The 15,139-nt window shown below is 45.2% G+C and overlaps 1 protein-coding gene across 1 annotated transcript in view; it reads right to left on the reverse strand.

Annotated features, from left to right (window-relative positions):
• Positions 1 to 15,139, reverse strand: part of KLHL3 (kelch like family member 3) — a 41,563-nt gene that overhangs the window by 9,158 nt on the left and 17,266 nt on the right. Inside the window, exons 5-8 of the mRNA XM_080627291.1 lie at positions 9,029 to 9,191; positions 6,027 to 6,136; positions 1,224 to 1,340; positions 210 to 359 (exon numbers count right to left, since the gene is read on the reverse strand). Of these exons, the coding sequence (XP_080483417.1) occupies positions 210 to 359; positions 1,224 to 1,340; positions 6,027 to 6,136; positions 9,029 to 9,191 (540 nt within the window). The remainder of the gene's footprint in view (positions 1 to 209; positions 360 to 1,223; positions 1,341 to 6,026; positions 6,137 to 9,028; positions 9,192 to 15,139) is intronic.

Below are 15,139 nucleotides of genomic sequence, written 5' to 3' on the forward strand. Positions count from 1 at the left end.
AGAGATATTGCTTCTCCTGAGGCTTTAACTCAGTTCATCCAACTCAATTATGTATCCTCGGTGGGCACAGGCAGTACCAGAAGAGGGAGTAAAACACTTCAAAGGATTATCGTGGAGTTAGTGAGATGTAAGAATGCCAGCTCCTTTCAAAGACAGAAAGTGCCACCAGTAACAGTGTGAGGTGACAGAAAGCAACAAACCCATCTTACCTTTGGCAGGCTAACGGGAGTCCTCGGCTTTGTTCTGGGATTCTTGATCAGTTGCCTTTGATCCAGAGGAAGCAAATGATATTTCATGGCCTCGATAAGGAAGTCTTTACAGGTATTGTTATTCTTGATTAAAGCTTCTTCTTCAACTGTCTGAGAACATGCACACAACATGAAAGATCATTTAAACTGAAGTACCGAGTGGCACAGGTCACACGGAGACTTCCACCTCTTCCCAAAGAAACCCAAGCAGTAACATCCAAGCTTCAGTATCACTCACAAGCAGCAATGCTCCCTCAATTTTACCACCCTTTGCCAAACATTTATCTCAGCAGAGGAGAATTCACCAGGAAGCTGGGTACAAAAATAGGTAATTTCTTTTATTTGGGCCAGAATTTTTAAGGAGAGGCGGTATCTTTTACTCAATCAGATCATATTGATGAGAGAAAAAAACCCACAATGGGTTCATTTTATTCCAACTCTATTGATTGTTTAGACACACGATAAAAGCAGAGTAGCCGAAGAGCCTGTACGCCAACCCCTTCTTTGGGGATTCACAGCTCATTATTAAAGCCCAGATCCTAGGAATTAACTTGCCAAGAACAACCTCTAAATCTGACTACATCAGTGAGCATCTCACCCGTCACTCACACGACCCATCTCTATGCATGGAACACATCTTAAGCCAAAATTACCATACAATGTGTTTTCATCAAGCTAAATTTAGGGGGGAAACTGCTCAAGTAACACCACCAGTTTGGTGCAGAATCCCAAGATATTAACTTCTAAATGCTTCTACCAAGAGAGGCAGGAGCTCCACTCTCAGCACTGCCTGGCAGAACACAGGTCATATTTACTACAAGGGTTCTGCACACACACATTGATTTCAGAGTTCACCCAGTTTTCCTTCTGTTCCTCTGTTTACTGACTCAGCTACATGCCGAATTACCCATCTCAGACACAAACAGCCAAGCCATTGATTGAGGAGCTACCAAGCAGCTTAAGTATTAGACTAACCTGTACGAGATAATCTCTGGGCAAAAGGGGCAGGCGAACGTGCTCCATCAGTTTAGCCATGTGCTCTAAGCGAGATTCCTTCTCATAATTTATCCAAGAAATAACCGCTTCAAAGACCTACATAGATAAAGCACAATTAAACAGAGAAGAGAGAACCAGCTGCACAGTCACCTGCCCAAACCCAGAAGCATTGAGATTTTAAGTTACCAAGGCAAGGAGGTGCAAGATCTCTACCAAACAGATGAAAAAGTCGTGACTATGCACAGAGCACAAGCACCGCGGCAGCAAAGGGGTGAGCTGACCATGCATATTAATAAGCAACTTCATATCTTGATGTGCTGCACCATTCTCAAAGTTAAGCGTGTGTCCAGGACAATCATATACCTCTTGGACATCAGTACTGGAAGGCAGCCAGGAAACTTAATGAGCCTGTTGACATTTGCACTGGACATTATTCATTAAATCAGCCACAACAATTACTCCTGATAACAGAGAGCTCCCCTCCCAAAGGAGTCCGGCCACACGGTAAAACACTACACTCACCATCATATTTAATCACTGCACCGGTTTTGTCCCCCTACCCAACACCTTCTGGACAAGTCCTCCATGCACAGAAAAGCCCCTGCCTCTGAGCTGGATGCATTTCACTGCTAATAATACTCAGGAAACAAGGGCACGCTGGAGTTCTGGTCTGAACCAAACTGTAGTTGTACTCCCAGATCCAACCGGCTCAGATAAGCATCCAAACTTGGACTCCGTGACCACATGCAGCAGGAGCCACGAAGAGCCCTGTGCAGTGAACAGACAGAAGTGTCCTACATGGGCTCCTGCATGAATATGCATGTGTTTATGTAACTATGAGCCTCACTCCTTCCAGAAGAAAGGCCTAAAAACGTCACTGGGAGCAGGAAAGGCTTCCTTTAGGAAAGCTTCCTTTAGGAAACCTCCAGCGAGGCAAGGAGAGGGGCTGGTGCAGCCTTGACACTGCACAACAGGATCTGGATCATTGCACTGGGGTTTCCCCATAGAGAGTTAAATTCTAACCCTTAACTCATATCAAGAGGCAAAATTCCCTCCTCAAGTGTTCTCCCTACCTGGTTACCAGTGGGGGGCTGAGCACATCCCACTCCTGTAGGACCCCCAAAAAGTATCGCTGGCTCTTCACCCCAGCACACTCAGCAAATGCCCTTGGTTCAGCTTCCCTCTGGTTGACAGATCAGGCCAATATGCACAGGTATTTTTCCCCTTTCTTTCCATCCCTCCCCAAGAAACCATTTTGTTTGGTCCAAGGTCACTAATTTGACAAAATCAACCAGAACTGAGGGCATCATCTCTTGGTCCCCAATTGTTGCTGGCAAATGTAATCTGCAGGAGGCAGCATCCTCCCACAAAGGAGGCTGAGCAGAAAGGGATTTCTTCCTCTTAGGCTATACTATATACTTTAAAAAAGCAGTAAAGCAGCAGCCTAATTTCCTATGCCAACAAATGCTCCTGCTGAACTGTTTGGAATTCAGGACACTGCGATGAGCAACAGGGATCTGTGTAATCAAACCCCAGCAATTGCAGAGGAAAATAACTACTGCAGAACCTATTCTAAAATGAAAACAAACAAACCATTTCACTTTGGCATTTAAAGTAGAAACCACATTGTTGTGAGATTTTTAATTGCAGATCAGTGTGGAAGAAGCATAAAAGCTAATGTTCAGTCAGCAAACAGGCTTTTCATTAACCTCTTCTGCACAAATGCTGAGCCACAGAACAAGGCACAGGATTGGGATGTACTCAGTTACAGACCAAGATGACATGGAACAAGTCTTAAAGGAAGGTAAAGCAAATGTGCATAAGGAATAAAGTGCTTTCTCAGTGCTGGAGGCTGCTCCTGGGTTAGGCACACACTGATGTTACCCAGCTAAAAATAACACAGATTTGTAAAAAATCAGATTCTGGCACCTTCCATTGGCTCCAATTCCTAATTTTATGAGAAGCGGGTGGAAAAAAATCTTAATCCAAGACAGCAACATCTCTATTTAAAGGCCACATCTGTTTCCACTACTGCTGTGCCCACTGCACACCCCAAGCAGCTGCTGCTCCCCCAGGACATGGGGTTTTCCAGCCGTTCAATACCCGCTGCCAGGCTGGGATGGAAGGAAGCAGCTTCCCACCTGGCTTCATTGAGAGGCATGGGCTGGGTTAGTGCCTAGCACTTGCCTGGATGCAGGAGCAGTCCCAAGCTTGGGAAAAGCAGATTTCTCACTCTATGGAAACTTAAAAGCCTGGGATACCCCCTTTCTGCACAATACCTAAGCAAACAGCAAGGCCAGATGTTGTCCCAGTCTCTTCAGCCAAAAATCCAGTTGTTAGATACTCCCAGGAGGACTAAACTGTGCATCAGCTTCTACAGCATGAGACGATGAGTCAACTGCTGGAGTGTGTGTTAAATCCCCAATCCAAATATCCCAACCCTTTTAAAAATGTCTTTTGTCACTGTACTCAGTTGGCAGGAGCCCTTTCCCAAGGGCTGAAGTCCTTCCTTTTCACACATCATTAACAAATATGAACAAACAGCATTTTTTGTAGTTTTTCCTTGCTTGTGTACACCCCTATAATGAATGAGCCAAACCAGGTCAGGTGCAGAGAGCACTGATAAAGCTGTCTTCAAAGTATTCAGCTAGAGCAAAAAGAGCAGGCAGGCACCAAAATAAACCTGTGCCCTGGGCTGAAAGGGTCTGTGCAGCTGCAGAGGCTGGCAACAGCAAGGGGGAGAGGAAAGAGGATAACCTTTGAGTAACAGGGAAATGTCATCACTTCACAATTAACACAGACTGCTGCGGTAGCAGAGTTTTTGTAGTCCCAATGGACCAGGGAGACAAGTATGCCAAAATTTGTGCAGATAAAGAATATACGTTATCAGGCCAATTGGTATTAGTTGGGGGTGGCAGAGGAAGGGGAGAACACACAAGCTCTTGGGCACATAAGGCTTAAAGCATTTTAAGGGCAATACTTCCATCCATGGCCTTGTTGCCTTCTGGCCCCGGCAGGACTCAGCTACAGCACTTCCCAGTGACCCAGAGATGGCAACACTCTGGCTCACAGGCTGCAGCACATGTGAGAGACATGGCAAGGATAGGAACCAGAAAGCCTCTTGTGGAATTTGCCTGTGGCAATTTGGCTCTCGGATGTTTGAAGTATTTATCTACGTACATCTTGATGCTTAAAATAGTTGTCTATCCATCACATGTGCACATGTATACACATAGATATGTATATATGTATATACACACACATATACCTATATATATATACCCCTATTTATTTTTTATAATATATACCATACACTAGCAGATAGGAAGAATAAAGGTCAGGCAAACTGCTTGTCTCTAGTGAAGCTAAAATAAAGCAGCATCCTATGATTCTGCCCTCAATTTTCAACACTTCTTTGGAGGCTAGCACATATTTAATGTTTATGTTCCAATCCCATTCTCTGCCTTTCTCCTGTTACTCATATCTGTTGTTTTGAACGTGGAGCTTTATGCTTATATTTCCTTCCAGTGCCCTGCATTCTCAGCTTTTACAATCAGCTAAAGAAATACCGGGTTTGATTGTATAAAGCCCAGATGAGGGAGGGAGCACTTTGATTTCTCTGGGCACAAGGCCAATAAAAGCTTTTTAACAATGCTGCACAGCATTGGGAAGACTGGTTACCAAACTTGCACTTCCCTTTGCAGCCTGCTTGGCTCATGCAAAACGATTCTGCTTTGAGTTCATGCCATTTGTTTTTCCCCTTTTTGGTCCTGCCTCTGTGGCACCTCACAGCATCCCATCAAGACACATACATCAGTGGAAGCACACTCCTGAAGGTTCCGACTTTGCTGGCTCAGAATGTGAATGAAGCCTCACTGCACTTGCCCCTCACATAGTGTGGGGTTTCTGGCAAGCTTTGTGGTCCCTATGGGCCCAAGCATCTTCTTGCCTGCTCCCGGAGGGGCTGAGCAGGATGGGTGCACACGCTATCAAGCACACCCAGGTCCGGCCTCATCCCGCAGGCATCCAACAAGAGTCTTGAAGTTATAAGCCCCATAATCCTCAAGCTCTCCTGTAGCCTCCAACAAGCATCCATCTCCTCACAGTGACAATTTGGAGGTGAGCTGAAGGGCTCGAGGCACACACCTCTCCCACAAACCTGCTACAGATCATGCAAGAAGCCCACTGAAGAGAAAGTGGCTGGACCTGGTGCTCACCAAGTGCTGTAACCCCTGGTCACCCTCCTTTCCAGGACTACAGGCTGCACAAGGTGTGCTGAACGTTTCAGCCACAAAATAACATCAAACTGTGCCCTTTTTCTCCCATCTGCCATTAAAAATACTGATGATGTCAGAAAAATGTTTCCTTCCTTCCCTCTTGGTTGGCCTCCTTTAGTTGTCCTGCCTGATATGCAACAGAAGCCAATATTGCTCCCTGGCCTAATGAAATTCACCTTTGGGGGGGATTTACAGCAGGTAACAAGAGATTTACACAAGAGCAGATGGGAGGTTCCTAGTTTTCCAGAGAGGGAAGGTATTCTGTTCTGCCCCCCAGGGCTTTTGGAAGTGATACAGATCTGAAAATCATTACTTCCTACAAAGAACAAGCAAGTGAAGGTCATTTTTATGTGGGTTTAGGATTCACATTATTTTTAGTTTTCCTTTCCATGCAATCTGTTGGAAAATGGCCCCTAAAGAGCACAACATGAGAACAGTTCCTGGTGTAAGATCTAGAAATATTCAGGCATTCTTACATTGGCTGTTGCTATACAATTTACTGTACCTTTTCTTCAGAGGAGACTGTGAGCTTGTCACTTGATATTAAACTGCAAACCTGGTCCAGACTAAGGCTAAGAAATTCTTCTCCCAGCATCACCTCAGGGAAGTGCTGCTCTGTTCAACAAACGAGAAGGGGGAACAGAAAATTATAATGAAATCCACATTCCAAGTCAACAGGACTACAGCATTCAGAGAGCTGCTGCCGTCACAGCTCTGAGCACCAGAGACAAGCAATACACTGCGGCTGCATGGTGGAACAGAAACACAAAACAGCCTCAGAGCAGGTTAAAGAAATGGGATGTTATTGCCAGTAACACAAGCCCCATGAGACACTTTCACAAATGACACTAGATGGGAGCTGAGCTTTCTGCAAAGCCACCAAGTACCTTCCAAGTACCTTTGCAAAGTGACAAATAGGATTTAGAAGTGGTAGTTCAGAAGAGACGGTGCCTTTCTGAAGTAGCACATAACCTGGCCACATTGAAATTCAGTTCTTGCCCACTTCAATGAGTTAAACAGAATCAGATCTGCTCAAACCTGGATGAGAGATTCCAGGTCCTTCATACTTGTAGGTATTCAAAGGAAAGCCCATCTTTAACATGAATTAGCCAAAGTTTGGTGCATACACTCAGCAGCAAAGAGTGAAGGATCCTAGGGTACCCCGCTAAATCAGTATGGGATCAGTATGTCTCTCCTTCCACCTTTTCCTTCTTTCCCCCAAATGTGTAAATTCAACCTTTCCCTTTGCTCCAAACCCCCAGCACCCATCTTCCCCAAGATTCTCTTCCTTTCCACTGAAGTCTGCAACTGAACAAATCCCTTCTTCTCCTTTTTTGCTTCTAAATCCCTACATGCTGTAACTTTGAGAGCCACAAAATACACATCACTGTTTATAATCCCAGACTGGGAGAATTATGACTGATTGCAATACAGGTCCAAAAAGGCTCATCAAGTCTGGCAAGCTTCCCATCTAGCCAAAGGGCACTAGGAAAGAATTGCTTTCTAAAAAGCAATTTCCAGGTAAAAAAAAATCACTGTTAGGCAGTTGCAGGCAGTTTTAGCTCTGCAAGAATGTGTTACATATACACGCCAATTTAATCTCACCTGCCATTAGCTGAGTCGCATTTATCTTTGGTTGAAATACAGAAACATGGATCTCAGGCACACTGTCTGAAAATGCTTTTTTAAAGCTTTAATCCTTCAGCTTTAGAGAAGCTGAGACTCATTTATCCAAAGAGCTCCCTCAGCAGCAAGATCTGCCTCTAGTTTTCACATCTGCAAAGTCTTTAGCCTACCAAAAAGCAGCATCACAGGGACACAAGCTGGCATGAGAGGAGCAGTTTGGAGATCACACCTGAACAACTCCTCACCAACGCTGGTGCTGAGGGCATTTGGGCTTGTCCAACCATGAACCCCACTTGGTCAGATGGGGCCAACACACCACAGCTAAGCCAAAGGCTCTGACTAAAAACAGCAGTATCTGGATAAAGTTTAACACTCTATTATGCTGGAAATAAGACCTAATGAAGTCTTCTGGCCTTAAGTGTTTGAGAAGCAGGAAATACTCCCCACACAGTAAGCTGGATGCACTCTGACTTCTGGACACAATCTCCTATTCATTCTGGACTAGCATCTGGCAATAGAAAGACATTTGATCTCTTGTTATTAGTTGGAAGCAAGTAAAAATATTTACTGATTTTAATACAGTAACTTGTGCCTGCATCAAGGAGGTTCCTCCTCCTCCTCAAGTTATCCAGTGGCCAGAACCAAGCTTTTCTCAAGACACTGAGCTCATGCACACATGGACCCTTGAGCATGGGGACTTCTGTCTTGGTTTAACTCTGTTACATAAACAACAGTGAAAAGAATTTTAATGGCATTTTTATTAATGGAGTTCCATTAACATTACATGGGCCGTTGTACTAACTGGGACTTACGAAGGCCAATAAAACAACAAAGCAGACTTCCTAATCGCCAAACAACCAAATAAATATACAGTGAATGCGCTGCTTGTTGGGTTAAAGATTAAACAGGGCCTGGAAGCAAGGATAACGAGATATTACAAGCAAGCCTTTATACAATTAACCATTCCTTCCAGGGTACCTTTTCCTCCAGGGGATAATACAGCCTGAGCAGCTGAAAAGGTTTTACTTTTATTTGCAGCAGAATAGGGGAGGACTTGGTGGGCACGTTTTTATTCCACTGAGCCTACTTATGGTCCCATGAAGGACAAAACTAGACCAAGAAACATGCTGCAGGTGCTTGGGGGCTGCAGGTGCTTGGGGACTGCAGGTGTATTTTTCCCTATTCAAATAGATAGAAAAACAGAAAAAAAACCAGCTTCTCCCAAGCAGAGGTCAAGGGCAGCTCTGCCAGAGGAGACTGGGAAGTGCTGGGAATGAAGAGCATGGGGCTGCTTGAAAATCTTTGTATTTACAACAGAGAAGAAATGCTGAAAGCCACTGCCTGCATATACTTACTGCAGACAAGCACATCCACTCTCAAGGAAACAAGAGCCTATCCACCCCCTGGGGTAAGTGGCCATTGCTCCACAGATCAGAGGCTCAGACTACAGGGAAATTTTAGCTGAGTGTTCCCGCTTCCAGGTGGGATTTCACTCTGCCCAATGCCATTTACTCCTAGAATGCACAAATCCCCAGCACTGCCTACTTTTCTCCCAAGGAGGACACCAGCATGCCAACATTGTTGTTGAACAGGCAGCCAAAGAGCTTACTAGGAACATACTAGGGAACTATTCTGTGGGCTGGGATCCAGAGGATCAGTGGGTTTTTTACCTCTTTAGGTGTTCCCATGTGATCGAACCACATTCCACAACTTGCAGTATCACAGAAAGCTACAAGTCTACAATCCAATAAAGAATTCCCTTCCCTGTTCTCATAGCAGAAGCATGAAGAAACCAACCAGGATGTGCTGATCCTGCTCAACCTACAAGTTATTGTACCTAGAAGCAGGTTTAGCTCAATAAACAGACAACCCTCCCCTCACCTGCGTAGGCATTCGCCTGCTGCAGCAGTTCGGTGCACGCGTGCACATCGGCAAAAGCTCGGATTCCAAGGCAGTTTGTGGGATGCAGCTGGGACTGGAGAAAATCACAGCAGTTTTTCCTGACATCCATCAATTGCAGTAAACTAGCAGCTGGCAACAAAACCTGCAGAGGCAAGAAAGGGGGATGAGAGTTGGCAAGAAAGGGGAATGAGAGTTAGCAACAAAGAAAGCTTGATTCAGAGACTGCAAGAATCAGATGCAATTCCCATCAGATGGGGACACATCTCTGTAGGGTACAGGAAGGAAGGTTAAAGTCTTAGCAGTATCTGTATGCAGAAAATCCCCATCCGTGCTCTGAGAGATGGAAACAGCTATCCCAGCTGGGCTAAAAGCAGAACTCTTCTTCTCACATCTTCTCCCCACAAGACCTCAAGGCAGATAAAGGGAGGACAAGATGCAAGCAACCATGGATGCACCTGAATTTCTGGCTTTGCTGCAAGCAGGTCCTGCACATAGATATTATATTTGATGCATTACCATCACATGCAGAGCAGCCCAGCACTTCTCAAAACCTTGAACTTTATTTCCAACAAAACCATATTGTCTTGTGAGCAGGGTGCCCAACCTGCTGTGTAAGAGAGGGAGTGCACAGAAGCTCAGGCAGGTTTTGGTGGCATCAAAGCTTTCAGGGGCCAACTATTCATCTTTTTCAGTCACACTAAATGCTGTGGATACCTGTGGCTCATGACTGCATCTGAAAATGAGGTACTGCTTTGTATCTACAAAACTGATTGCCAAAAAGGGAGCCAGAAGTGCATCAGGAATGTGACATCTGCTGGAAAAAACACCTTTGAGGTCAGTGAGCAGGGCAGGAAGTAGAAAATAGAGCTGGTCGGGATGTTACAGCCTGTGACATCAGCTACTTCCTTTCTTATGTCGTACAACAACTGCAGACGTGTCTTATCCCAGCTCTTCCATGGCTCTGGCTGCTTCACACATGTCCTTCCAACAAGGCATCTGTGCTCACCATCTGAGCACAGACATCCGGAAAATTATTCCTGACTCAAGTGTCTGTTAAACAAAACAAGCAGGTTACAAGCATTCACCTCTTGGGTCTTCATGGCAGGGAAGGGAAAAAGAGATCCCCTTCCCTGCCCCTGCTCACCTGCCCCACAGTGCCGCTCCACATCAAGGCAGGATGCTCACAACCTGCCCCAAGTCCTTCCTCGGCCCTTGACTCATTCCAGCTCCAGAGCAGCTGTACAGTGTATTGGGCAGCAATAAAACCAGAAGAGAAATCAATTAATCAGGGAGCCTGTTTTGGCCAGAGCCACTTGATGCCAGGAGGAGATTAGTGTGTGTGTTTGATCAAAACAAGATAGCAATGCTCTGGTAGTCTTGAAACCTAGCTGTGAATCACTTTCTGTCTACCTGAACCATCTCTTTATATCAGCAGAAAGGTGAGCACTTGAGCTATATAAAGGCTGTGGGTGAAGAAATCAGACTCTGTGCAAACCGTCTCTGGCCACATACCCGGCAGAGCTTCCCCCATGCAATCCCTGTCCATCCAGTGCACATGCCTGAAAATCCAGGAGGCTGCTTACCTTGAGTGTTTTGGGATATTGCCTCTAAACCAGGCAGCTGTGATGATACTCACCACCATCACTAATATCCACGTGCTACAGCCCTTTGGACATCCTAGTACTGCTATTACAGCCTCATGCTGGCTTGAGAGGGCAGCGTAGAAGAAGCCTTACACCACTGCAGTTATTAGGAAAGGGTATTATCATATAATACTTTTCAGAAGTAGGCTATATAAGTAGCTCATTGAGAGATGAGTGGATCTTCTCTTCCTTACTTCCCAGCTGAACATCTCAGCACTCCTCTTGTTTTTACCAGGGAAGGCGAAAAGCAAGCAAAGGATATCCGCTAGCATGAAGTCTGTTTCCTTTAGAAATAACAAGAGGAAATGCCCTGCCTAAACATGCAGCAGGACCAAACTGCAACACCATGAATATCCAGGCAAGTTACTCACTTGGGTCTGGATTTGGCTCTTAATATTTGAACTTCAGCCGCTGGTCATGATTTACAGGGAGCTGGCTTCTCTACCAGATCAGCACCTGCACCAAAACCCAACTGGCTTCTGAAACTATGCCAAAATTATCTGCTATTACTACTGAGATTGACTTCTTTGCTAAATAAGTTATGCCCAGAACCTCATCTATGGGGGGTGTATATATATATATATATATATATATATATATTTCCCATAACCATCTATTTCACCTGCTGTGCTCTTTCGCTCTGCAGACTGTACCAATCTCAAGTTTGACACAACATTGGCTGTGCAAACAAATGCTTTCATGAACCTTTGATGTCTCTGAACTAGAAACATCTTTCATCCAAAAGTGCTCTGAGTTGCTATAAAGTTCATTCAATAGGCAGGGCATTAATGGTGGACTTCAGACTGGAGTTAGTTCCAGGTAACCTTAGCCAAAAGTTAACCTGCACCATTCCTCCTGTGAGAAACTGGGAAAGGAGCATCCTGGCCTTGGGAGCATCCCCAAGGCAGGGAATGTACTAAAGCTTAAAAGCAGCTTTGAAAATCAAGTCAAATTGGAAGGCAAATCGAAAGTAGTGGCGGTAACGTCAGCAAAATCCAGGGCCACAGCTGGGACTGCACATCTGCCCAAACAGGGCCACAGCTCCCACAAGCACCTTCCCAAGGGAATCTGTGACCAGAGAAACAAGCACAATTTGTGTTTGCAGGGCAGGTTAAATACTCAGTTTTAAATGAACAGCTCTAAACTGCACAAGCAGCAGAGAGAAAACTATACATCGCTGTGGTGTGGCTTTTCAGTGCAAGGAAGGCAATTGGGCTGTATCACTCCCCAGCTGCTACCAGGCAGTGCAGAGGGTAATAAACAACGATGCTTCTTAATTGCTCCACCTGGGGTGAAACAGCCCAGGCAGAGGTATGTGTGACAGATGAGGGACAAAACCTCCCCCGGAGCAGGCATGAGAAGGACAAGGGATACAGAGGTGAAAGAGAAAACAGGGGAGCCACTGGCAACTTCCTCCTGATCTGCCTTCTCCATCTTCACCGCACAGAGCAGATATCCCTTGATTAAACAGTGGGATGAAACTGTGGAGACACATCCCTCAGGCACAGCACAGTCCTCTGGTGCCACATCCACAACTTTCTCCTCATCTTTCTCTTAGGGCAATCCAATTTAAAATAGGTCTAGGACAGCCCAATCCAACCGCTGTAACACCTTGGAGAAGTCAGTGCTGCTGTTGACCAGAGCTCTCCAGCAGTCTAGGAGGACTATGGATGGCAAAGAGCTTTTGCTCCAGGGAGGACAATTTATTGCATCTCCTATAGCTGAGCTGGAGGGCACTCTAGCTCATCCTGGGCTTGTTCCTACTATAGTTGCAGCTTTTGGAGTGAACTGACCCACTTATCCACTTTATCATTCAAACTCCATCTGCCACAGATGCTCTCCTTCCTTGTTGTGAAGTCCCAAGTCCCTAGGGAAAGCTGAGGTGCAGAAGCATACTTCTGAAAAGGAAATGCTACAACTTCTAGCAAAGCTTTTTCCTCCTTTCTCAAGCCATTTTTCATCACAATTACTATGTCTGCAGAGCTGACAGTTTCCATACCTATTTCCTCCAGAGAACTGATTTCAGATTTCATTCTGTCTATATGAGCCATGTCTCCAGCTGTGGTAATACACAAGGACACATCACACACGTGGTATGCAGCACCTCACTCCTAAGGATTTCACTGTGGAATCAGGTTAACCAGGCCTTTTCCCAGGGAATCATTACAACCCCAATGGCAGTGGCTTTCTTAACTGGGAGGGTAATTCTCAGGCTGCCTGCAGGTAATTAAGGGCCATCAGTGAGGACGGGTGGGACACCCTGAGAAGGTATTCACTGTCAACACCCAGAGATACAAGTGTCTTCACAGGACAAGAGGGCTCCTCACTCACTACTCACTGAGCTGGCAGGTTTGATAGGAGCATTGGAAAGCAAGGAGTAATACAGCCAGTTCAGCTGCAAATCAAGGCCGTACTGAAAAGTTCAAGGGATAAGTATGTGACAAGAGCCAGCTACTCCGCACAGGTAGGGAGCAGGAGCATGTGCATACAGTTTCAATTGAAGCCAGCCAGGGCTGCACATGAGCACCTGTGAACTTCCCCAAGTTGTTCTCTTCAGTTTTCCTCCCTGTACAGCTATCATCCAAATAAATTCATCCAGCTCCACCTTCAAATGAATGACATCTTTTTTGTCACTCATCTGAATCTTTACAACCAGCCTTGATGCGAGGTGCAACGGAAGAGGAGCAACAGAAGGCAGCAGCGAAAGAAATCCCAGGAAGAGTTTTTCTGAGGCTACACCATGACTGCAATGGAAGACAGAAGTCTTTCCTCTGCTCCACACCTTCCAAACACGTGGGAGGTTAAATCCCAAATGTGTCTTCAGAGGCAAAACACTGCTCAGCACAGAAGCCTCTCTGTCACTCACCATCCCTCAGCCCTCCTACTACTGCAATCTATACTGCCTTGAAATCCTGCTCTAAAAATGAGGTTCCAATGCATAAAAAGCAGGATTCTCACCCACATACCCCTAATGGGGTTAGAAGAGGGTATCTGCTGCCACGTGGGCTCAGTGCTCTCCTTCAAGGAGCCAAGGTGGACTGAAAATCCCCTTTTACATTCACACTTGGGGCATCCTGTTGAGGAGGAATTGCATGAACCCCTCCAGTAATTCACTACCCAGGCGATGACTGGAACTGACTGGACAGCTTGGCCCCTTGTACACACATCCTTCCTTACTTAAAAACAAAAAGCACACTTGGTGCATTGAAATTACAACCAGCTACAAAAATATATGCTTAGAGAAAGAGTCTCACTTCCTGAGCACCATATCAGGCTTATAAAAGCAAAAAAAACCCTAGGTTTATATTAGAAAAGAAACAACAAAAGTACTGTAAAAAGGCTTCTTGCAAAGTGCTGGGCGCAGCTCAGCACTGGAGCACGCCTGGGAACACTCATTGCTGCACTGCATGTTCCTTCACTGCTCATCTTTTTCTCATTTCAATTCTGCTCTCGTTCTGGTTTGCTCCCTGACAAGATTCTGTCTTTTATGCATTCACATGTCTGGGTAGCTCAGCTGCATCTGTTCAGTTAATACCATTTAGCAACCTTTTTTCTTGTAGTTTCTACAATGAAATCACCCAGCACCTACATCCAGAAACTGATTCTTCCAGCTGCTGAGGAAGCCTGAAAAGTCCCTATAAAAATGCACCCTTGCCCTGCTAGAAATCAGTGTGCATGGCAAGGCAATAGCAGATCTCAAGAGATACCTGCTCAGAAAACAAAGTCTCGCCATGCTCAAGCATTGCTGAAGCAACGCAGACAGGCACTACAGAGGCATCTTTCCAGCATGGAATTCTGTTCAGGGATAAAACACCCAGAGACAGGATGGAAATTTCTCTTTAAACTATTGGTTTCATCACCAAAAATACATTAAATTCCATCAAACGTTTGCAGCATGGACATTTTTATCACTTCATAAAATTTAAAGTAGTCAGTTAATCTTGCATGAGATCAGCTTCATTTCTTAGCTCCCACGGATTAATTTACCTCCAGCCTGAAGAGTTACTCACAGAGTAGTCATTTAAATAAATCCTGCAGTAAAAGGACCTACTTTACTATATTGGGCAAAAAACGTTATGCCCAAACCTTAGTATCCACCAAACTCACATTGTTTTATCTTACTGTCTGAGAGATGAAAGCCAGAATATAGACAGGGCTTTTACTTTAACTCTTTGTAATCCCTAAGAAACAGAAGGCAGGGTTTGGTTAGGTTTTACTAAGATAGATAGCTTTCCAGTTGCTCAGCAAAGGTAACATCTGGATTGCTTCGTAGACCTTCTGGGCAGAGCGATGCTGCCAGCACAGAGCAGGACTGGGCTCTGCAGCCTGCTCCAGCTCACACAGCACTGCTTATACCAGGTACAGCTGCACTTGAGCACTGAAATGCTCCCATGGGAAAGCAGCCAGAGCACGTGTAGTCACTTCAATGCTTCATTCAGCAAACCAA

This window comes from Psittacula echo, assembly GCF_963264785.1.
Source record: "Psittacula echo genome assembly, chromosome: 11".
NCBI lineage: Eukaryota > Metazoa > Chordata > Aves > Psittaciformes > Psittacidae > Psittacula > Psittacula echo.